Source organism: Lichenostomus cassidix, chromosome 8 (assembly GCF_008360975.1).
Source record: "Lichenostomus cassidix isolate B80296 chromosome 8, HeHo_3.0, whole genome shotgun sequence".
Classification (NCBI taxonomy): domain Eukaryota; kingdom Metazoa; phylum Chordata; class Aves; order Passeriformes; family Meliphagidae; genus Lichenostomus; species Lichenostomus cassidix.
In genome coordinates, this window is record NC_139489.1 from 18671267 (window position 1) to 18695084 (window position 23818).

Below are 23818 nucleotides of genomic sequence, written 5' to 3' on the forward strand. Positions count from 1 at the left end.
GCAAAGTGAAGACAATCATTCTGTAATGCCCTGTATTTTCTAGATGAGTACAGGGCTAGGATTCATGGCTGATTCATTCAATTACTGAGTTCAACAATGTTCTTACCGGCATATTGCTTTTCGGGCACTTAAGAAAACTGAATAAAATTGGATTTTATGTAAGATGATCTATAAAGGGAAAGAACACACCACCAGCACAGAGTTATTGGCCTTCAAAAACATAACTTGTCAGTTTAACACTTGCTGTCTTATGAATGTTCTGATATTTTAAATTCTTTTTAGTGTCAAGAAAAGCAGGTGTCTGAAAAAGTGGCATAATTCACATGAAATGTATTAAGCAGTTTAGTAATTGCTGTTTACCTGTTTCAAAATAAAGTTTTAGAAAAAAAATGAATGTATTTGTTCCAAGCACTATAGAATCCCTCTTGATATACTACGGGCTAAAAGAAAGTAAATATATATATATATTCTGCAACTATTGCTAGTAACGTTAATTTCTGCTGTGGAGACTATGAACTCACTGAAATATTTTTTGCTCTCTCTTTTTATACATTCTCAACTGGAAAATAGTTATATCAATCACTGCATCTTCTTAAGGGGTAAGATCCTAAAACTACAAAAGTTGATGGATTTTTTTGCTGGTTTTAGTGAGCTAGATACCTTTTTCATGCCCAATAATTTCTTTTTTTGTTTTCTTTTAAATTAAGTCATTCACTTCAAAATATGTAAGAGTTGGCTACATCTTTAATTTATTTAACTAACAGAAAAATAGGTGAAGGTTGAGGGTTGAAGCAGCTTGTCTATTCAGTGAGAATATTTTACATAAGCTGAACCTCCTGTTTGCAAGTTAAGGTTGTTACTTGTCCTTCCCACAATGAACATGGAGCACAGTTTACGTCTATCTTTTTCATTGCAGTCTTAATCACCTATCACCATGTGACTCCTCAAGTTTTCTGCTCCCATACAGTAAAGAAAGCAGACTCTTTCAAGAAGAGGCTAGATATTCTAGATTTCAGATGATGTGAGGACCTGTATTTTTCCCTGTTGTTTCTCATCTTCCTTGAATGAGATGCTGCAAATTAGTTACAGCATTATAGCCAATGTGGTGAATCTCCAAAGCTTGTGAATTTGGTTCACGTATTTATGTCTAACACCTCTACTTCTATGTGAATTGTATCAACATGCACATTAGTACAGTTGATTTATTTTTTTTCACAGCAGGAGAGTTTTAAATTTTTCTTTCAGTTGTAGAATAACACCATAAACTTTTTTCTTTTAGAACAACTGCTATCACTATCCTGTATTTTCATAGGAGACTGAAAATAGTTCTTTATACTCACATTTATTGCACTATATTGAATATATTTCAGATTTCTTTTCCCCCAAGAATAGAAAAAGCTTTTCATAATGCAAGTAGGGTTAGATCTGTAGGGTTAGTTATATCTTCATATAACCCTGCAAGTAGGGTTAGTTATATCTTCATTAGAGAGGTTTTGTTCCCTAGGCACAATAGGCATGGGTGCTCTGTGGCTAAACTATTTCTGGTATCAGGTGAATGGAAAGCAGTGTAAGATACTCTAGTGGCTCTTAATAAATAATAATGTCAGGCAAGGTTTGAATAGTGGCAGTATGTATATTTTCTTTTTATTCTCTGATAATTGTATTCCTTTAATGACTAGCAAAATGTAGTGTCTCAAATGGAGAGTGAACAGTTCTAACCATCACAGCTTCTGGTGATTTAAATAATTCTGCAGTAACTTTCAAGGGGCCACTCCCCAAAACACAGACACGAGCAGACATCTTGATGTACGTGTGTGCCCTGAACCTTGTACTGGCACAGATGGGGGATCAGTTAAGCTCGGCTATGCCTAGGGAAGGAACTGCAGCACCAAAGTTAAGAGTAGAGCTCCCTGAAGCTGTTATCCTGAGGGATTCGATGAGTTCCTATAGCTGAACAGTTCATGGTTACCACGTCTCTAGATTAATAATTTTGGTTAGATACTGAAAGAGGTGGAGTGGACCTAGGCAGAACTGACTAAAACTGTCTTACTTTAACAAGGTGCTATCAGCTTGCATTCAGATTTGGCAGCATTTTACCTCTTTAAATTAACCTGTATGCATGGAGTCTAGGGCAAGGGATATTTTTACATTGCCTGTTATGCTTATCCTAAAGGCACAAAGTCAGAGGTGCTTTATATATGTAGAAAGGTTTTCCAGCAACAATGTTTGATAGAAATGAGAAGTACTATGCCAAAGGCTGCTTTCAGCCCAATGCCTCCCAGCTAGTGCTAACAACAATTGGGAGTACATGTCCAATTCACTTCAGAGCTAAATTGTCTTAGCTGGTATTACTAGTTTTAATAATTTAAAACTTGTCTATAAGGAAATGTCATTGGAGACTGGCTTCAGTAGATATTTGAAAACGTTGTTAAAAATTTTACTTTTAAATCATTCTCATTGACTGTGAAATATCAGTAGTTGGACAGATTTTTATGTCACACATGATTGCTATTATGAGCATATCAAAATTTAGAGTTTTTATTTGCTCTAGACACATTTTTTTTTAATATACGTCACTAATCCAAGAAACAATATGTGCTGCAGGATTGATTATATCCCTGTCTTTGATTTGACCTTGCATTTACTGTTCTAATTATTTTCTTACTCATTTTCAGCCTGTGATTTTCCAGACTTGGAAAACTGAATGGAACATTAGAGAAGCACATCTGTGCTTGTCCTGCACTCCTACATCCTTAGGGATGCGCATGTGCTTGGGGTATAATCTGTGGAGTTGTCCTCACAAGGTTAGAATCAGTTTGGCCTCTTTAAAGCTTAATTCCTGTGTGATGAAAAAAGAGCAGGAACAGTGAAATGCAGGTACCTGTGTACGTGGTAAATGAGCAGATCTAAGCAGCAGTAGTTTATGTAGTAGTTGTAGTAGTTTTATGCAATACACTGGAGATAAGATATCTCTGAAATGTCTTGTTAAGGATTCTCCTTTACTTTGTTCTTAAGGCAACATTCTTGTCTGGAGGTTTGGAACAGTTCTTGTTATGCTTAGAACTAACATTTCATTCAACTATGCAAATGGTGAGGAAATGAATAAACATTGACTAAGAATGAGAATTGGTATTTTGTGTCATATCAGGCACACAGGAGACACTGTGTGCTGCTGAAATAATTACTGTTGGCATATATGCATAGTTGAGGCACAAATGGGAAAAATTGAGAAAGCCCTAAACAGAGGTTCAGCTGTTTGCTAACAATGTGACTGCAGACATCCCTCACCCTTAAGTGTTATGTACAATGCTAATGCTAATAGATTTTCTTTTCCTATGGAAAAGCTAATGAACTATCAGGTTGTTTTGTTTCTTCGAATAGCTATGTTATTGTTGTAAAATTCTTTGGCACTTTCCTTGGACCCGTGTATTTAGCCTGTTGAATTATTATTTGATAGATAGTCTTAAAGGCTTAGAAGCTACTTGTTAAAACATTGCTTCTTAGTGTTATTTAAAAGTGATTATTTATGTATGGTATTTTTTTACCTACAAAACGTCTATTGTAGGAATATTAATTGCATTGCTTCACATGATTTTAGTTTAAACAGTGAGAAAAATAGCATGAGTATGCATAGGTATATGCAGCAGCAGAGGGCTTTTCCAGAGATATCAAAGCAGTGATTTTTTTATATAGCTGTCTTTCATGGGTCTGATTTCTTTGCAGGGTAACCATGCCATCTTAGGGAATGAATTCTGTACTGTTCCTGTACACATCTGAAAATTCTTTTATGAAGTCATGAGTAACTGCAGCTTCCAATATACAGCACTGGATTTTAGAAATAAGGTCTGCCAACTGAAAAAACCCCAAAACCCCCTGATTCATAAGTAAGGGGTTTAAGAGACTTCACATGGTATACTTATCTTCAGGCACCTCTGCTCTTCCAGGTGTGGGGAAGCTTTTGGCCATTGTATATGTCAGTGGGTCTCCAAAGGCTGTAGCTTGAGCAGACACCTGAAATGAAGTTTATGGTCTAATTAGAGCACCCCATGGTTGCCTGCAGATGCATAACAAAAGGTGTGTTTCTTTTGAAACTGTGCTTAATATGCAGATGTCGCAACATGTATGTGCAGTGCTACCTGGAAGGGCAAAGCAGAAGTTCTCAAGGAGCTGCTGTATGGTGCAACAGTATGCAGCAGATCTTTTATCAAATATCTGGCCTGTGAATCTGCCAACAGACTTGTAACTGCCAACAGGCATTGTTAATGGCTTTGAATTTTCAAAACACTTTGGATTCCTGTGGAAATAGACAATAGATATCAGCCAAGAATATCCAAACAGTATTTTGATCTCTCCCTTTTCATCTAAATGCTAGTTGGGAGGGAATAGAATTGAATTTTTTGTTAATTTGGCATGGACTGCCTTTATGTTTTATGTGTGGACTGGATGAATATTATGCTTTTGTAATACTTAATTACTTTTTTCTGAAAACCTAGATTGTAATTTCACTCTATGCCTTAATAAGCATATGTACACACATTTGAAATGTACATTTGTCATGTTGTGAATGTGAAATTTAAGTCTATGAAATGTAACAGGTAAATTGACAGTAAGAATGTACTTTACTTGCCTTTCTCAATAAGGGAATCAGAACATCATAGGTTCAGTTATTTATTTTATCAGAAAAATAAAAGTGCAATTTTCTTGCTACAGTCCACTCAGGGGAAGCATTTTCATTGATTTATGAGATACAACTTTAATCATTTCCATCTGCTGCAAGAAAATCTCTGTAAGTGATGTATAATTACAATAAGCTGTGACTAGTTCCACAGATCTGTTTCTGTGAACAAAAGATAATCTGCGCAGTATATCCCAAAAGTTAGTAAGTGTACACATGCTCTATGGCCACAGCTATGAAGTGTAAATATAATTAAAATTCCTGGAAAACAGGTAGACTTTTCTCAATTTTGCCACATGTTTATTTTTAATCTGTGCTTAACAATGTGATGTATTTCAGAGATTATCAGCATCTCCACATTGTTTGATGAGACATTACTAAATCTTTCACTATCTATAAAAAATGCTTTTATCATCTAGAAACAGATATGTGCACAGGGGCTGACAGAACTTCTCTAGTGACTGTAAACCGATATTTAGCTGCAGGGAAGTAGAGAACAAAGTCTTTTAGTGGCTTTATTGATCTGAAATATGTGTGGAAAGCTAATGATACAAAGCTGTGTATGGCCTGCTGTCTTCATGGGGCAGGAGGTGTCTCTGGGAGGAGGAGTGGCATGGCACATATAGGTGGTGTCTCTTCTTTATTCATCTGGTCTGTTTTGCCTTTTGTAGTCTTAAGCTTCTGTGTATAAATGGGAATTGAAGGCAGCATTTATTTTCTTCTTTTTCATCCTCTTGTCCTTTTGTTCTCTGCAATGGCATGGGAATTCCAGGCTGTAATGTTCACTGCACATGGATACTACTCCTCACAGTGTGTAAGGAATCCTGTCCTGGAGAGGCTAACCATGGGCCAGGGAGAAACAACAGGACTTGGAGTAGACTGGAGGTCATGAAGGAAGGAAGGACAGAGGGTGACTTGCCCAATGTCCTTTGCTGTATGAGGACACGATTGCAAAGCACTCCTTGTTTCATTGCTAAAGCAGATACTCATTCTTCTCCGCTGTTTTGCAGAAGTTAATTTTAAACTGCCTGGGACTCTGTTGCACTCTGTATCAAAGCACAGAAATACAGGACAGATACTATGCATGTGCAAAAAGCCAAATTAGTGCTGGCAATACAGAGTGCAGGAAAGTCTCATTAATTAGAAATGGATTTTGTTACAGGAAACATGGCTTCTGGATTTATTCTATTGGGTTTTTTTGTTTGTTTGTTTGACATACAACACTGAACGCTTGATAAATAAAAAGGAATTAAAGTAAACACTGCTAAATATTTCTTCTTGCAATTTGAACAATAGACTTATTTTCTATTGTCAGATATTACGTAGCTAAACAACAGTTAGTTTTCAATCATATTTAGTATTTCTTGGAGGGAAAAAAAGAAGCATATAGCTTGTGTCATTATTTATTCATATAGATACTGTAAATTTTCCTTTTGTTTTTCCAAAGTTGAAACAAAATTGTGACACTTTGACTTTTCAAAATATTTTTCATGTCATCTAAAGAAAGACAGGTATTATAAGTGCATTCAGCTACAGACTCTTCTAGTTCAAAGATGGGAAAAGAATAAATACAGTACTTGGCAGGTTTTTTTGACTACTCTTAATACGTTGTTTTTTCTTCATGCTGTGACAGTTGAAATTTATGTATGGTTGTACTGTCAATGCAATGTCTATCCATCATATATACCATATAAAGGTCAGAAGAGAAAAATGTCACAGCTTGAGGAGGGGAGGATTAAAAACATTTGTTGGAGCTTAAGCACTGAAAAAACATCTAGGCTTGCTGTACTTACAGTCAACTACAGTTTAACAATATATTTTGATAAAGTTATTTCATTTAACCAGACACCTTGTAGGGTAAATGAGCTCTATTAAATTAATCACAACTGATGATTTTGCAATGCACTGAAGTGAATGAATGGACTTCAGTGTTTGTTAACCCTTTCTATACTTTTTATTTTATAAATATAATTGACATTAGAGTGCCCATTTAAGCTATTTGTCTTATTTATTCTTGTGATCAATGATGGCCAAGGTATGGCACTTCAAAATAGTGTGTAGACTATACAGTTTACTGTATTTTATCACCCAGTTATCTTGTCAGCTGCTGCACTTTTGTTTTTTAGTAGTATGAATTTGGAACCTGCTGAAGGAGATGGTCTTAAAGCCAGGTGCTTCTAGAACATAAGGCAAAGGCAAGAAGGAGAGGGCTGCTCTTGAAGTCACACACACTGACACATCTCTTTTATTTCTCGTTTAAAGTTTTAGAGCCAAAACCTCTCTTTCCTTCTGGGCTTTAGCTCCAATGACACGTACTGAATTGTTATCTAGGCTAAAAAAATAACATTGTCTTCAATTCAGATTTGATGCTTTTATGCTGCTTGAATAATCTGATTTATTATTTTATATTGTTGGGTGTGATGTGTTCTTGTATTGTAATTTTCAGTCATGTGTCCTGTGAATTCCATAAAATCACAAAAATCCACGATTTCTGTCTTATTGATATGGTCATACTGCCCCCCCCCCAAAATTTCCCCAAACATTAATTGAAGTACTTGTTGCTAGCCAGCATGAAGAAACCAGGAGAGTTTGCTTGAGTATAAATATGGCCATACACAAAGAGCATTTGGATTTGCTATAGAAGATAGAAAAAGGCTGTTAATATTATCTATCAAAAATGAAGCTGCAAAGATATATTAAAAATGTAAAATATGAAACTCAATTTTCATATATAGGGAAAATCAACATAGAAAATGCCATAAAGAAATTCCTCAGAAAGCTCAAGGCTTACACTAGAGTGGTTAAATGTGCATCGACAGCATTTTTCTTAACCTGCAGTCTCAGGAAACAAGAAATGTATTTGGCTCCATATGCTTGTCTTTATTCATGTAGCGAATTGGCTGCTTGTGCAGCCACCACCAGTGCATTATTCAGAAGAAAATGCTGTTTCAATATTGGTACTGAATTGAACAGTTTCTAAGGACACTGAGGTATCCTTAGAGAAAGAAAGAATAGCACCAAACACAATATTTTCTTTCCAGAACAAGCTATTGAAATATTTTACACCTTGCATCTTCTTTCTTCACCTGTCAAAAAAGTGTTTCAGAAGAAATTTCTCTTCCTATTGAATAAGTTCACACTGTATTAGACAAATAAGTTTTTTTCATTCATCTTTCTATATGTTTAATGACATCTTTAATTTTCTGTGTTCAGAGTACTTGTGAGCAAATCTGGTATAATCCCTTATTCTGTATTCCTGACCATTATGCAAGTTACAGCAGGAAAAGTGCTTATCTCCAGGAGTTTTTCTCATGGTTTGATCTTTCTAAGGTTCTTAAAAGTACTTAAGTGATTTAAAATGGTATTATCTGTAACTTCTTGATTTAGGGAAATTAAAACTATTTTTTTTTAGGAATCATTATTTTGTTGCTAAGGAACAAGCCAAGAATGCTGGCTGATAGTTCTCTCACAAACATAATCCCTTATAGTATTCTTTCTATGTATTTATGCACAAAGCTGCTGATGACTGAATGGAAATAGGATTTAGTGGGATTTAATAATATTCTCAGTAGAAAAGCTTAACTTAATATGCAAGTTCCAGTGGGAATTTTCTTTCCCAAAGATATTTTATAAGCATTTGGATACTTTAAAGTATACAAAATAGAGATCCAGCTCTCAAGCAGAGAAAGCAAGTCCCATCAAAGTATTATTGTATTTAAATGTAGACCTTTATAGGAGCTGCATACTAAACTCATGAATGTAAAACATGGAATTATTTCTTTGAATTGCCTGTTCTCGCTCTTGTTACTGACTCCATTTCATACAGTTTTTGAATTTATGCTTGATATAGTCCCAAAATAGTAAAAATAGAATGAAACTTTCCACAACTGGTTATTGATAAAGAATGATGGATACATTCTTTATCATACAGTCTGAGCCCCCTCTATATGATGTGTGCTTTTCATCAGCAGTGATCTTGAGAATGTCTTCCACTGTCCAGGAGTGACAGATTTGATAGAGCTGTTACACCCTGGTGTGACTGTGCAGAGAGACATTTAGCTGGAAAACTGACTAATTGTAGAGTTTTTGCTTCCACAAGGTAGCTGTGAAGCTGGTAGACCATTTTTCCCCAAAAAGGCCTCAACCTCAATGGCTGTGAACAGCATAACTGATATGGTCTGGCAACTTCAGCTTCTGTAATGAATTATTAATGTGAGAAAAGCTACTTAGTACCTCTGGAAATTGTAGCTGAATGCTAGGATAGCATCTCCAACTGTATTGTTGTAAGTGATACTGATGAATGGGTTCTGTAAAATTGAAGTAATGGAGGAGTTTTTAGAATATTAATGCAGGAAAAGCTGTCTGTCAGATGAGTCAGTGACACAGCAACAATTGGTTACTTAGACCAGGTTTGGAGATTCTTGAAGATGGTTTACTGAGCCAGAAAATTGCCTAATAAAGTGACTTTTTTGTATGGATGTTTTCTATAAATTCATGGTTATCTGCTAAATTACATTCCATGTAATTTTGTAAAATAGTGTAAAAGCTATTTATTTCAGCCTTTTCTGCTGAAATTAGATGGATAGGCCTGGATAATTTAATCAAAATACTTCCTGAAGGAATGATAGATATTTTAGAAGAGAACTCAGATACTGCCAAAATAATCAGAAAGGTGAGGCTGGTGTCTTCATATATTCTATTAGACATATTTCTGTCCATGGCATTTTAATATAGTGACTTGGAAGCTGAGTAGGCAAAGAAAGTATTCTCACTGGGCTACTTTTACATCTTCCAGGATGAAAATCAAAAAATTACAAATCAAACAATTGGGTTTCTCTCTCTGATAATAAAATTAAGTGGGAATATGGAGGTCTCTAACCCACTCCAGTATATTTGTAAAATTAAAAGGTGGTGATAAGGAAAGAGGGCTGTTATTTGCAAGCATCATCCAGGCACAAACCACTGTGATTAAAAAGCCAGTCATAAATATGTAGAAATAAAGGTCAGGTTGTCTAGTGGCCAATATCTGTCAAGATTATCTGGCTTGTATTTTTCAATCTGTTTGGGTTTCTGTAAGCCATGCTGGGATGGGGTGAGTCCCCTCAGAATGCCTGAGATTCACATTTTCTGTTGGATAAGGCACCTGGGCAGGGCAGAGCCACTCAGGAGAATCACTAGTGTGGAGACTGGTGGAGTTCAGACAAGCCCTGTAACACTTCCCTCCTTACCCCAGAGAGGTTTACCCAGCCTAATCCATCAGTAGCTCACCATGATCTCCTCCTACGTATCTACATAGCTATTGTAACAGCCTTTTATTAATTTATTTTTTAATGAAGGCAGTTTTCTTAAATTTCTCCAAAAAAAGAGAAAGTCCATTTGTTGCATCCTGCTGTTGTGGTTCTTGCTTCAACATTTATATTCCATGCCCCATGTTAACTTTACTATAGTCAAGATAGATGCCTGGAAGAATCTATAATTCAAGGTTGTAATCATGTCCCAAAATTTTTCTTTTCTGTTTAACTTAATTTGTAAACCAAATCAAAAAGTGCCACATTTTTCTACTGCATGAGGCACTTATGGCTGTTTTTCTCTCTACGTGGCAATATCTATCTAGTCATCTATATTCTATATTCCTCCCACCCCGTTTTTGTGGGGGTTTTTTTCTGCTTAACTCTAGGTTATTCCATTTATCAATTATACACATTTGTATGAGCTCAAATGGGCTGTGAGTAGTAGTAGAGAGTTGGAAACAGACAGAAGAGAAGGTGGGAAGCTCTTTAACTGGATTTACTACCACTGAATTGAAATGTAAAACTTTGAGCTTGTCATTACAGTCTTGATTCCTGTCAAGTCTGTCAGAGGCATTGAAAAGACCAAAAATCATTCTACAGGTTTTTTTAAAGTAAATCACTTATCCAATGTACTCCCAGTTTTATGTTAGTGATAATTGTTAAAAATTGATTAAATTCTGGTACCTCGTATATATTGCCAAGAGACAGCCCAAAGTAACCATTGTTTAACATTATCTGACTTTTTAAAGCATCAAGTCACAAAGGGTTACTCATAACAACTTCCATGTGACTTTCTAGATCAGTAATTCCATAAGTGTGGGAAAGTCCAAATCGATGGGACAGTTTTTAAATGTTGACCTTTTTATGTTCCTTGAAGCATTGCTGTGTATTTATTCAGTCTTTATAAATCTGAATGGAAGAATGCACCAAAAAGTGCTGAAAATGCTTTAGATCTAAACACAGAGATTCACACAGTCAGAGTTTAAATCTTTACTGAATAATGCATTACCTAATCTGACCTTTCCTATTTCACAGACCATTACACTTCTCCAAAATTGACTCCAATATTGGGTCTTTGTTGAGTCTGATAGCTTGGGATTGACTGAAGCAAAACGGAGGTGAAACTCCTGACCGTTCACACATTCTCAACATCACTGGGTACACAAATAATTCAGTTGGTTCTTTTACAGCTCTCATTGGTACAAAAATGTTTTCTCTTCAGATACGGTTTCTTCATGCCCTTTTAAAATTAACAGACAGCATTGTTTGTGTAAGAAGGGAAACAGAAGAGTGTTTGTTGAAATGATAACTAATTATTACTTGAAATACGAAAGACCCATCTCTGTAACTTAGTGAAACCCCTTGTAAAAGGGCTCTGAAATTTTACAGGAGTGGGCCTAGTAGTGTCAGTGAAAGATAATTTAGCTGATTATATTGATAGGTGGATTCAGAGGGAGAAGAGCATATCCAAGCATGACAGTTTCTATTTCAATGTATGTAAGTGTATGCTATTTTAAATGTGTTGTTTGGCAGGCCAGAGGAATCCCTATTTAGTAGCAGATAAGCAAGGTATTCCAAAAGAATACAAATTAGAAAAAAAGTTTTAAAAAACCCTAATTAGCTTTTCTAGACTGGCTGTAGCTGTCTTATTTATCAGAATTTCTGCAGTAAATCTCCCCAGTCTTTCTCCCCTAATTCCTAGGTAGCCAAGTAGCAAACATGGACTAAATATTCATGAGTCTGTGCCACCAAGTGGACTAGCCAGACAGAGGCATAAAACTTTCGCAAATGACTTAGCCAGAAGCTGTTTACACTAAGATTGTTTTCTTACAAAGCTTGTCACACTGTATAGTTTGCTTGAATTTATTACAAAGGTTCCTTTGTTTATTCAGGTGACCATTATATGGAACATTAGGATTTCTCAGTGTTATCTGCTAAGAGCTTTACATTTTCCACAAGATGAATTTATTGCTGTTTGCACTGCATGGGGCAGCTGCTTGGACACTGGCAGCTGTGGCTGTCCCAATATCTCTGGCAGGTTGCAGCCTCTGCAAGGCATGACTGATTTTGTACCAGGTAGAAGAAATATCTCAGATGTGGGAACGCTGGATTACAAGGGAGTAGTTTTCTTATGTTACATATTTTTTGGGTTTGTTATTTTATGGGTTGTTTTCTGACTCTTACTGCTTCAGTCAGTGTGTAAGCTCTTGCCCAGACATGGCTGTAAATATCATGTACAACCCAGGTAGAGTGATGTATCTGTATTTACATCTGCATCCATCTGTATCATCTGTAAAATTGGTTTTGTGTTTTTCTAAGTGCAATTTGGAAAGGAAAACACGAAACTGAGATTTATGTAGCTCTTTCATCCATATGTATTTGATGCACAGTATACACTGATTTCAAATTTTTTTCTTTAATAGAAATATCATCCTACACTGTGGCATAAAATATTTCTATTTCTATGTGTTTTCCTACTCTAATTTAATACAGAAAATAAGCAGTGTTCCATGCTCATAATTATAGGATTTAAAATTTTTTTTGGTGAGTCAATTGAATGACATAAGTATAAATTTTTATATGGTAAATAAATATCCAATTCCATAATTACCTAGGCATGTCATGCATATTACTATTCAGTAAACACCAATAAAATCAACTAAGCTGGTATTTAGTGCATTTTGCTGAACAACTATAACTGAGTGCTATTAAGCTAGAGCATGTATTGTGAAACAATTGGGATAATTCTTTTTTTTTTAATGTTATATTTTAGAGTGTTATTGTCTTTCAGATTAGGAGCTCTGCTGTGTGTCATTTTTCTGCTCTGTATGATGATATTGCATTGCTATTAGAATAACAGCATTTTAACATTTGCCATAAGAGTGCAGTTTAGTCTTTCAGAGTGTAATTCCTGCCTGGGCACAGTGCCAGGGTGAGGCCTGTGAATCTCCCAAGTCCTCCTTCAGCTCTCAACTAAGTGTCAAAGCATATAAAAATTGTCATGATTTCCTCCCTCCTTTGGCCCAGTGAACAGAACTGCTTTTGTTTATACTTTGATGAGATTGGTGCTATGGAGAGAGCTTGTCCAGAGATGTAAGAGCCTAAAGTGTGTTTACACAGGGGCTGCTGCTCCTCTGAGTGTGGCCAGGCTGTGCTGTGGGTCATGGCAGAGCTCTGTGTCCAAGGTGATGCCCATCCCTGACACTGCCCTGCTGTGGGAGCACCCTTTGCATTCCTCCTCCATAGAGGGAACAAAGTAGCTCCATGTAAAGTGACATTCTTTCCCTCAGAAATTACTGGGGGCAGTCACCCAAGCCAGGCATACCATGACTGAATTAACCAGCCATCTCACCAATGGACACAGGCCTACTTGCTAGGCCAAAAACAAAACAGGAAAGGCATTAAAAATCAGTGTGAATGTGGGAACTGAACTCTTGGACACACATTTGTTTCAGCAGAAGAGCTAATGACTGATCCACTGACTTGAGAACTGAAAATCTAATACTGACTGCTGGTGAGCCAAAGAAACTCTGTTGGGCTTAAGCTGAGCACTTGTCTGTCCAAGTTGCTCAGCCTCAGCAATGAGATTTGTACAAATGCTGCTTCTTTCCTGACAGAGTGGGAAGTGGTGTACATGAGTGTGTGTAAATTACCCTGCAGTCCCGAGGAGGTGGCTGCTGCAGGGATGGCAGGAGGTGGGTGCTCTTCCTCCAGCAATGAGCTACTGTCAGAGCCACACTGAGTTCCAGCAGCTCTCCTGTGCACTTCTCTCCAAGAGACACCAGTCTCTCTGAGTGCTGCACTGATGGACAGTCCTGAGCCACCATCCATCTGGGATGTCCTTCAAGGTGACAGTAAGCCTAATTTACCCAGATGAGGGAAGCCTAAATAAATGGCCTTTTTGCATGGTGTGACACAGACTTGGAGCTTAACTGGAAAGGCATAAGGACCTTTGACAGCGTGCACACTCAGTTACTGTGAGGCCTGATTTCCTGCAGTTCAAAGTGCTGCTGACCACCTTGAGGCTGTCATCCACAGGGAGAAATGGATGTCTAAACAGGCTGGGGACAAAGATGAATTTAATTTGAATTTATTTCTCACCATGGCATATACGAAACACAGTATTTCCTTTAAAATAAATAAAAAAAAAGGGAAGAAAGTTATCTTGAATCTATTTTAAATTATTTCTGTAGAGCAATCTGTAATATACAATCAGTATTGCTTGTAGGCAGTTTTATGGGCACGCTAGAGCTGAATTTTACATAACTGGAAAAATAAATTTACTCCTTCTCCAGATGAAACTTGCTGTGCCATAAATCCTCTGTGCAGTTTGAGTTCTATCTGAACAGCCATTCATTAAACATACTGGAAGATGAGAGGGGTTGGGGCAGGTTTAGGTGACGATCAAGAAGATTAGAACCAACAAAAGAAGAGAAAATGCAAAGAAAAATAAGCTGGAGTGGTTTGTGCATGTGGCTGATACTGCGTGAGGGGAAAATGAGTATTTCTGACCCAGTGGATTCTTCCTGCTTGTATTCACCATAAGAACTGTGTAAATAGAAATTCAAACTTCTGTATAAAAGGCACAGTAAAATAGATTGTGTTTTGAGATGTCAAATCTGACCTGCTAGCTGTCATTTTTATATAGTTTTCTGTGCTGCTATGGTATATAAGTTACACAGTTTCTACAGAAAATGGGACTTCTGTATAGTGGACACAAAGGCAGGGCCATAATGCAGCTGATCTAAATATTGTATTCATTTAGAGTGATCTGTGTCTAAAACTCTGCCATTTTTGAAACAAACTTTTGAGGAAGCTTTGTTTCACTTGAACTGCTGTAATGTTTCTGCAATATCATTATTTTAATTGAATATTCTGAAGCAGTAGGTACAGGAGAACTCCACAGGCTCTTCTGCTAATGCTCAGCTGGTAAAAAGCATATGAGTAGAACAGAAATTTCTGATTCTCAAGAAAAATGTGAATTTTCCATGAAATCCATGTCTGGATTTCAAAGATGATGATAAATATCCTCCATCTTTAAGAGGCTGAATGCTTTCATGAGAAGCTGGTGCAACTCCTTAACTAATCCATAAAAGTGATTTGTATTTTAAGAATGAGGATTTCCTCCAGTGGTGGTTTTAGGGGAAATAAGAGTTTTGACACCTGGGGTCAACCTCTACATTTATGGATAATTCCTCCTGACTCCAATGGGAGCTGCAGAAGGGATGTATCCCTTGTGTTTATCATTGTCATGGCTTGACACAATGAATGTTACATGTGTGAGAGGCTTCTAAGGAAAAAAGAGAGAGAGGTAGGAGTGTGGAAGTGTTCTTGGAATCTTTAATACACAGCTTGATAAGACCTAAAAGTCTACAGATTATAAGTGGTAATTAATCATAATAACAGAATATTCAGGTGGATGATGTGCTTGCAGTTTTGGGGAAACTCCTGCACACCTCAGTTTTGTGTATCTGTGATCATATCTTCTGCATCAATACAGTACCTCTGTTTTCTAGGCCTCAGCAAAAGCCATGCTATACAAAACAACAATTTTTCTATTATTTCCACAACTTGGTTCTGGCTAAGTGTCTTTCTTCAGCTTCTCATTAAGTGAATGTAATCTTTGCATAACATAAACGGTCTCTTTTCTGTGGAAAAAATAACCTTATTGTTCTGTAATTCTAGTATTAGTTTATAGTTAATTTAATTGCTAGCATATTGATGTCCATGTATATGGTCATGTGTTTGGAGAATTACCGAGTGAAGCTCAGCTTAGAACACGGGCTTTGCTTTTAGTTCTGGCAATAAGGTTGTCTCTATTCTTGATGGGGAAGTGAGTTTCAGTACTTGGCTCTGTGATCTGTGGAAGTTAGTTTGTATGCTTCAGTCCTTTTGAGCGTGAGCTGGTGGGATGCAGTTGCGACACTGTTGTGGAGCAGGAGTTGGTCTCCTGGGAATTAGTGGTGTGGGGAGCTTGTCAGCATAGCAGGCTGTGATGCAGCTCTTCCTCAAAGACCTGCAGCTACAGCCCTCATTTGCCTTTTATAGAAAGGATGCTCAAATATTCAGCATTGCCTTCTGAATGTCAAGGATATAAGATTCACAGCAGGGAATGCTTGGGTAATTTATAGGAAGTGGTGCTTAACCAAATGATTTCCAAAAAATATTTTCACTGGCACAAACAGTATGCATCAAGACTGTTCCCTGGTAATTCTTGAACTGGAACAGGATACAATTTACTGGATGAGTAATTTGCTGTGAATGGTTTGTTCATCTCTACTCTAGCATTTTCTAAGCAATTGATTATGACAAATTACCAGGTAGCAGGCTTATTCAGGCTGTGCTTTGAAACAAACAGCCTTTGTGGATCCAGCCTGCTGAGCTGAGTGGCAGCTAGTGCCCCTGAGATTGTCTGAAAAGGAATATTCTTAGATATAAGCAATCTGTGATTAAAAGTTGTATCAAGCCATGAACAAAAGTAATTTCTTTTAGTTTTTCAAATTGAGTACCATCTTTTGCTAGCATTGACTATGGTGCTGAGGAGGCTCCACAGTCACCCTTCCAGAGGTCTGCTTGGCACACTGTGACAGATGGGGCAGGCTGAACAGCCTTTGTGTGTAACAATAGACTTGATAGTTACTCACTGGCACAGATTGCCAGAAGGGACTATAAAAGATTATTACCGTGCAGGAAGCTTTCTCTGGTGAATTTTGTTCTGCCTACTTTGTCTTGGGGAGTAGGCAGTCCATTCCAAGGAGAGTGCTATGAGCTTTGTGGTGTGCATCGCTCACATTCCTTAGGCTCCCTCAAGACAGACATGCCTGGTGCATTGGAAGACTTGTGTTCCTGGGCTAGATTTGTGGTTGTCTGCAACCCTCTGTGCTGCCAGCGCAGCTTGGTGAAATTTAGGTATTCTGTTTTGGGCACAGGAGTGACACGGTCCTTTTCGATATTTATCCCTTGAAGTAGGAGGTCATTAAGATGTTGAAACAGACTCTACAATTAATTTCCCTGTGTTTAAGGAGATGTTTTTTCTCCCCCATACTATTGGTACTTCATTATCACAATAAACAGCCTATGCTTCACCTAAAAGAATAAAACTTGTAGGTTGCTGCAACATTATGAAGATTTTCTGCTTGTGCTACTCAATTCTGAAGGCAAAGCTTGTAACAGAAATCTCCTTATATTGAGGAAAGGTGTTTTCAGCCTTCTGGGAATATAACTTTGGAATTTCCAATTTTGAAAGGACAGGTGATCAAACAATTCATAGAAAAACTAGTGTTCCTTAGCTGGAAGTTGTTACTTGATAATGTCTTGCCACATTTAATTGTATGGAAGCTGTTATGTCATGTTTAAAAATTGGGATCCAACCAGTTGCTACTAATTTAGAAGGGCAGGGTTTATCTTGGTATGACAAACCACCTTCCAAAGGTGCTTTTCCTATCCCTCTTACCCATCCCTCTAGCATCCTGTAGCAGTGTCTGTTTCTTTCTTTCCTTTGACTAATAGGAATGTGTTATCCTGTAAATGGCTACCTAAATGGCATTGAAATCAGGTGAGATTAATCTTACTGAAAGAAGTGTTATCAACCTGTACTAATGTATGCATGCTAATTACACTGTATGAAATTATTACAAAGAAATATGGTAGTAATCATTGTTTTCAGATAAAGTGATCACGACTATTCTTCTAGTTTATGATGATACAGTAGAAAGAAGTTTAATTTCTCAGTCTAATGACTCATGTTTTTACAAATGCTGTATTGTTTGAAAAAGGTTCTATTTTGTTGAAGTTACTCTGTACAGGGGAAAGGTTGGAGTTTGTTTTATGGCTTTTGATAAAATCTGAACATACTCCATTTTTATAAAGCATCCCTGTATGACATAAAATACCTTTTTTAATAAGTAGTTATATACATTTTCATGCCACAGAGGAGTTTTCTTTGTCAATACAGGAAAGCTAGTTACAGGAGGGAAGTGATTTGTCTGTTTAGCTGAGCTGAGTCTCTCCAAACTCTGTGTAACTGATGGTATGGGATAACAGCTACCATTTCAGCTAGGCAGGAGAGGGGAGATGGAAGCAAGAAAGTCACTTTTCTCTGGTCATGTTGTAATGTGTTTGTTTGATATTTTTTTTTTGTTTCCTTTATCAGTTCTTAAACCTTATGAGCAATTTTTTTTTTGTTTGCAACTGGTATGAAAAATAAGGCAATTTGTTCAGCTTCACGTGGGCTTATATTATAAAGCACACTTGTAAACATATATGGATGCATGTAATAATGAAAACCTTAATGACACTTAAGGTGGTCTTAGCTGGTATGTTAGAAGAACCAGTAAATAAAATGTCTGCCTTTTCCATTTCAATGGATATAAAGAGCAGAAGCTCAGACTGGGTGAGGAACACAGCTTTCACAGAATTTTTCAGATACCTGTCTTTTTGCATTATGTGAGAGCCTAGCAAATAAAGTCTGATTACTAGTGCTTAATGTTGCTTTCTTTCCATTTATGCCAAAAGATAAAAATGGCACCCCATTTGCACACCTCTCCCTGCACCCCAGTTTCTAATGACACAGTATAGCAACCCACACAGCTTTCAGAAATATTTGTTTCTTGAAGGCATCTGTTTGGGTGTAACAATTCTACAATTCTACTGCTAGCAAGCCCCAAACCTCTTTGCAAGAGGTTGGCCTTAGCGTTGTTCCCTAGCAAGTGCAAGAATTATGGTGGCTACCAGGGGCCACACTGATCATCTGTTGTATTTTCTGTCATCCCAGAGAAGAGTTTTGTCAACAGATAAATGTTCTCTATTATGAGTAAGAAGACAGGCAGATGAAGGAAAGCAGCTTTGTTTGTACCATTGCTCCTCAGTGCCCCAGGACAGCGCTAACACGGGATGCATTCCCACACTTGGCTGGTGGGCAACAGCCCCTTCCAGCTTCTCGCTTGTAAAGCCCAGAGCAGGGATAAGCATAAACAAGGGCAGGCAAATGGTGGAAGGGAAAAAAGCAGGAGAAAAAGAGATTGAGAAAGAGAGAGAAGCCAGCAGCAGGAAATAAAAACTGGGCAGAGCAAACAATTGTAAAGCTGGAACTCATATAAAGCTTCAAAGCTTCAAATTTGCCGGTAAACACTGCTGGTGAAGAGGGGATCTAGGAAGCAAAGCTGAGAAGAGAAATCATGCATCTGAGAACCTATGGGTCTTTCTCAGAAAGAACAACCTTTTATCAGACTTTCACCACTTTCAATTGACTCATAGCCAGAATTGCAATTAAGCTTCAATATATTTTATAAAAAATAGTACTTAGTTTACTTTCACATAAGTGAAGAGATACAATTGCACAATGGTGGTTACAATGGTAGAAATACATACAGTTGATAAAATGTTTGCAAGAGATTTAAAAACATACTGTACAGCACCACATCTGAAATTGGATGATGGCAAACTGAATCGTATTCCTTGTCTAAGTAAATTAAATTCCTAAATCTTTATTTTGGAATAAATAAAAAAATACAATGTGCAATATGTGTCTGACACTACCAAAATGTTTCCTGAAGTTAAGCAATATATTAAAACAAAAAATGAGGTAAAAAAAGACATTCATGCATTTAAGCCACCATTAGTCTCTGACTCTAAAATAAGGCAGATCATAATCTTTTAAAAACTGTCTTTAGCCATTTACATCTTCTTTAGTGCTTTTCAAGACAAGGTCTTGACAGACCCTGTAGAATCATGAGTTAAGATGCTTTTTATTTCCAACAGGTAATTTTTGACAGGTTCAGCCATATTTGAAATGCATTACATAGTAGAAAATGTTGCTTTTGTTTAATGAAGAAAGAAATGTAAATTAAAAGGAACTGAGAAAGATGGATGCTTTTAGAGTTAATCACAAATGAGACTGCTTTGAGGGAGGGAGATAAGGGAAAGAAAATTATGTGTCATCCTCAGTTTTAATGACGTGGAAAAGGGTGACGTTAAACAGGACTTGATGTCCATTATTCCAGGCATAGAGAGCTCTATCTCTTGCATTGTAGTCAAGCATGGATATATGAAAATACTGATTATGGAAAGGAATGTCTGTGTACTCATAAGTGGAGGTTTTTGTGGAATAAGAATAGTAGACCTTGGCTCCTGTTAAGTGCGAGTTAGTAACATACAAGGTGCCACAGATCATGAAGGATTCTCCAGCACTTCTCTTTGGGTAGCCTGTGCTCCAGCTCTTCAGCACCTCCAGCGTATCCTGGTTTAGCTGGCTGATGACAATGTTGCCTGCATTCTGGTTGGTGGCATACACCGCCCACAGCCCGATTTCATCTGCCATCAGGTCGATATCAGAGAAGCCACCCCAGGTGTAGGGGTAGACGTTGTGAAAGCCAGCGTACTCGAGGCTACGCTGAGCCAGCACCCGCCCTGTGTCAAAGCTGTACTTGATGATGATGTTGCTCTGATACTTATTGAAATAGAGGGAGCCATTGTAGACAACGTGGTTGGTTCCTGCCCATTTGAATGGAAGGTTGTATGTCCTTGATTCAGCCCCACTGACGAAGTCTGCAATTGATTTGTATTCGCGAACAATTTTATTGTTAGTGTAACTATCCATGTACCAGACCTGGAAAGAAAACAAAGATTGGGAGTAAACGCCTTGAACACAGTGTGTGGTACACGATCATGATAAGGCATGATGGAGGCACTGCAGAAAAAGAAGGAACACAGGTTTTAGATGTGCAGCAGGCTTTTGAAGTGCAATACTGTCCACATTCCTGTTACAAAAGCATGAAGACCTTTTGAAATTCTGAATCAAAACTTACGTCTACGGGTGAACTCTCAATACAACTGTTACTAACTACAGTGTCTGCATTTTCAGAGAAATTTAAATTTGGATCATTCAAGGTTTGGGCCTCTGCTATATAGTGTTTGCTTTAAGATATTTCTAGAGACTTATAATCTAAGAGAGAGATGGCAAATGTCACGTGAGATAAACTTGTATTTGTACTTAGGAATAAACGTGGTTAAAATTTTTTCAGCTGAATCTCTCTTCAAAGAAAAATAGTATTTTCTTAGTAAAGGAAACAAAACCAATAGCAATGAAACCAGTAAAGTTTCAAAGCCATTTTCCCCCTTAAAACAGAATTATTACTTTTTAATGCTCTGTATGCAACTTCCATTCTTCCATTTTTTCCTTCATGCATTTCTTTCATGCCTTTTCTCCTTTTAGTTTCTCAGAGTTTGCTGCTCTCCTAAAGGTAACTGAGATTTCTGGAATCAGTAACAAACCTGCATGGATACAGCAGGCAGGGGAGAGCTGCACACAAATCTTTATTTATTGCCATTTTTCTGTTGCTTTTTCTGTTGCCTTTGTTTTTTTTTTCTTTTCTGTATTCAAAAGTTAATGTTGTGGGTCTCACACAAATGAAACCCAATGTTTTGACTTCCAAAGCCCTTTGATGGAAAGAGCACCTTCTCAAAACTCTGGCCAATTTGAGATCCTATTACAGATCCGAACAATAAAACAGTAATATAATTTGGATATGATGCAGCAAATGGTCTGACTAGAACATACACGGGGCCTAATTCTGCCAGATTTAACTGTGCTGCATTACGTGTTCTGCTCTTGGGTAAAAGTGTTGATGCTTATTTGAGATTACTCTGCTTCTTAAAAGACTGAGGCACAATGAAATATGCCAGGAAATAAAGTTGCGTTGTCAGTTCAGATAGATGTTTGGCAACTGTGAAAAAGTTGAAGGAAATGGCACAAAAGTGCTTAGGTAACTTTTGTCTTTGGGTATTTTTGCAAAGAATACTGTTGCTTTTTCTCTGAAGATGTTTGAGTGTGAAAATGACTGAAGTAGAAGAAACACACTTGGGAATGTAACTTCCTACGGAGAAAGTATCTTCTAAAGAGTTAAAATAAAGCAAGAAAAAGGGTAAAAAATAGTGCCTTAACATACTCGATTATTTTTCTCTGATGCCAGTGGATCTGTCATCCAGGCTCCAAACCGGGTTCCAGATATCTTCACTGTAATGGGGCCTGTAATTTTCATCAACTTGCCACATGCTGAAATTAAAAAAACAAATGCATTAACATAAAGAATTTCACAACTCTCCCTGACATCAGTCATAGCACGAGACCAAATGCTCCAAACGAAATAGTGGCTCCAGGGGATTCAGGCTTATGTTGAAGATGGATTGTTACCTTCACTGAAGGAACTTTTCCATATTGAAGAGTAATATAAATATGTAAAAATATACACATAAAATTTTATTGGTACATATTTTTGTATTTACATCTTTTGAAGCACAGTTGTGGTTTTTGGGCATCAACTAAAATACAACCTAGTAAAATATCTTCTGAGCTGAAGAACATTTAAAAATAAATGAAATGAAGACACAATTCACACCCTCCCCCTTCAATTTTGCCTTCAGAATACTCAATACAAGGGTAGGACTAATGGATGTTTCAGTTTTCCATTGGCCAGGGTACCAAGGTGGTTAAGGGCAGACACAAACAAAAGAGCTTGTACACACAACATGACAGTGCTCAAAGCTTGTGCCTGACTGCCCTGTGGTTACACACACGTGACTCTTTCTGTACTGCAGGCTGGCTGAAGAAAGTGAGTGTGAGAATTATTTAGCAAGCTTGGCTGTGTTGGTTGGCTTCTAATCCATTAGACTGTCTGGGAGGAAATAAAGAATGCTGATACCATCTTGCATGCTGACCTTCCTAACAATTCAAAAGTCTGTATTTTAGGAGACATTAAGATATTTATAAGTAACAAGCTCCTTGTGGAATTCATGTGTTTACCAAGATTTAATATCACACAGTAGTGTGTGGGTAATTAGGTCAAATAGCATGTTTTTAAAGAAAAGAATGTAAAAAAAGTGAAATAATTTCTTTAATTTAAAAATAAGTGCTTCTTTATGCTATATGGTTGTGCTATACTGATAACTGTATCTATCTAGGAAATGTGGAAAACAAACTGTATCTGGTGTTGAGAGTGAATTTATTCAGTTCAAAAGAGAGGGTCATATCAAGCCTGAATTTTATACTCTGTAACTGGAAAGGAATGTATTATGCCAGCCTATTTCAGTCACTTAAAATGGGATTAATGCTGTGGTGAAAACTCAGAGGCTGCTTGGGAAGTTTTTTCATAGTCAGGGAAGCTGGATGTATTGGAAGTGAAGATAACTGAATGCATGCTGAGACCTCAATGAGCAGGGGAGGCTGTGTCTATTTTCTGGGTCAATTAAGACATAATTATTTACATATTTTTATGTATGTTGCAATATTTTGAAGATATTTTTGGAATTTCCTATTTTAAAGAATCTGATAGGTTTTTTTTATAGTTATTACTATGCATAATTTTTTATTCTGATTTTTTTTGTAGCTAGGCTACTAGTATGTGCTGAGTGCTCTTTTTCTACAGCATGAACTGCTGTTAGATTGAAAGGTAGAAGACTATAAGCTATCAAGGTGAAGCTTTTATTTTTAGATAGTATGTTAGTAAACGTACATTAGTAAGTATGTCAGAAATGGGCATGGGAAAACCCTTCTGAAGGTTTGTGTTTAAATTTGGAATGCTTAATTTGGAATAATAAGCTATCAGAAATCTAATAAGCAGAAAGAAATCAGAATAACAATTATTCCTGAACTTGTAGTTTCTAAGATAATTAAAACACAGTGAATGTATGAGTTACAAGGTATACTAATACTAATTGGTGCCTTTGGAACACCGTATTGCAATTAGTGGGAAAGCATAAAAAGAGTTTGGAATCTGTTTCTTCTGTTAAAAAAAGAAATCAGGGAAATTAAATGTGGACTCATGAGTTGTGAAATTTTGCTTCTGAACGGACAAAA

At 37.0% G+C, this 23818-nt stretch overlaps 1 protein-coding gene and 1 long non-coding RNA gene across 2 annotated transcripts in view; one reads left to right on the forward strand and one right to left on the reverse strand.

Annotated features, from left to right (window-relative positions):
* The window catches only part of LOC146433985 (uncharacterized), a 285167-nt gene that overhangs the window by 59148 nt on the left and 202201 nt on the right, over positions 1-23818 (forward strand). The window lies entirely within an intron of this gene.
* Positions 19228-23818, reverse strand: part of OLFM3 (olfactomedin 3) — a 49626-nt gene continuing 45035 nt past the window's right edge. Inside the window, exons 5-6 of the mRNA XM_085068226.1 lie at positions 21912-22018; positions 19228-20572 (exon numbers count right to left, since the gene is read on the reverse strand). Of these exons, the coding sequence (XP_084924352.1) occupies positions 19895-20572; positions 21912-22018 (785 nt within the window). The 3' untranslated portion in view covers positions 19228-19894. The remainder of the gene's footprint in view (positions 20573-21911; positions 22019-23818) is intronic.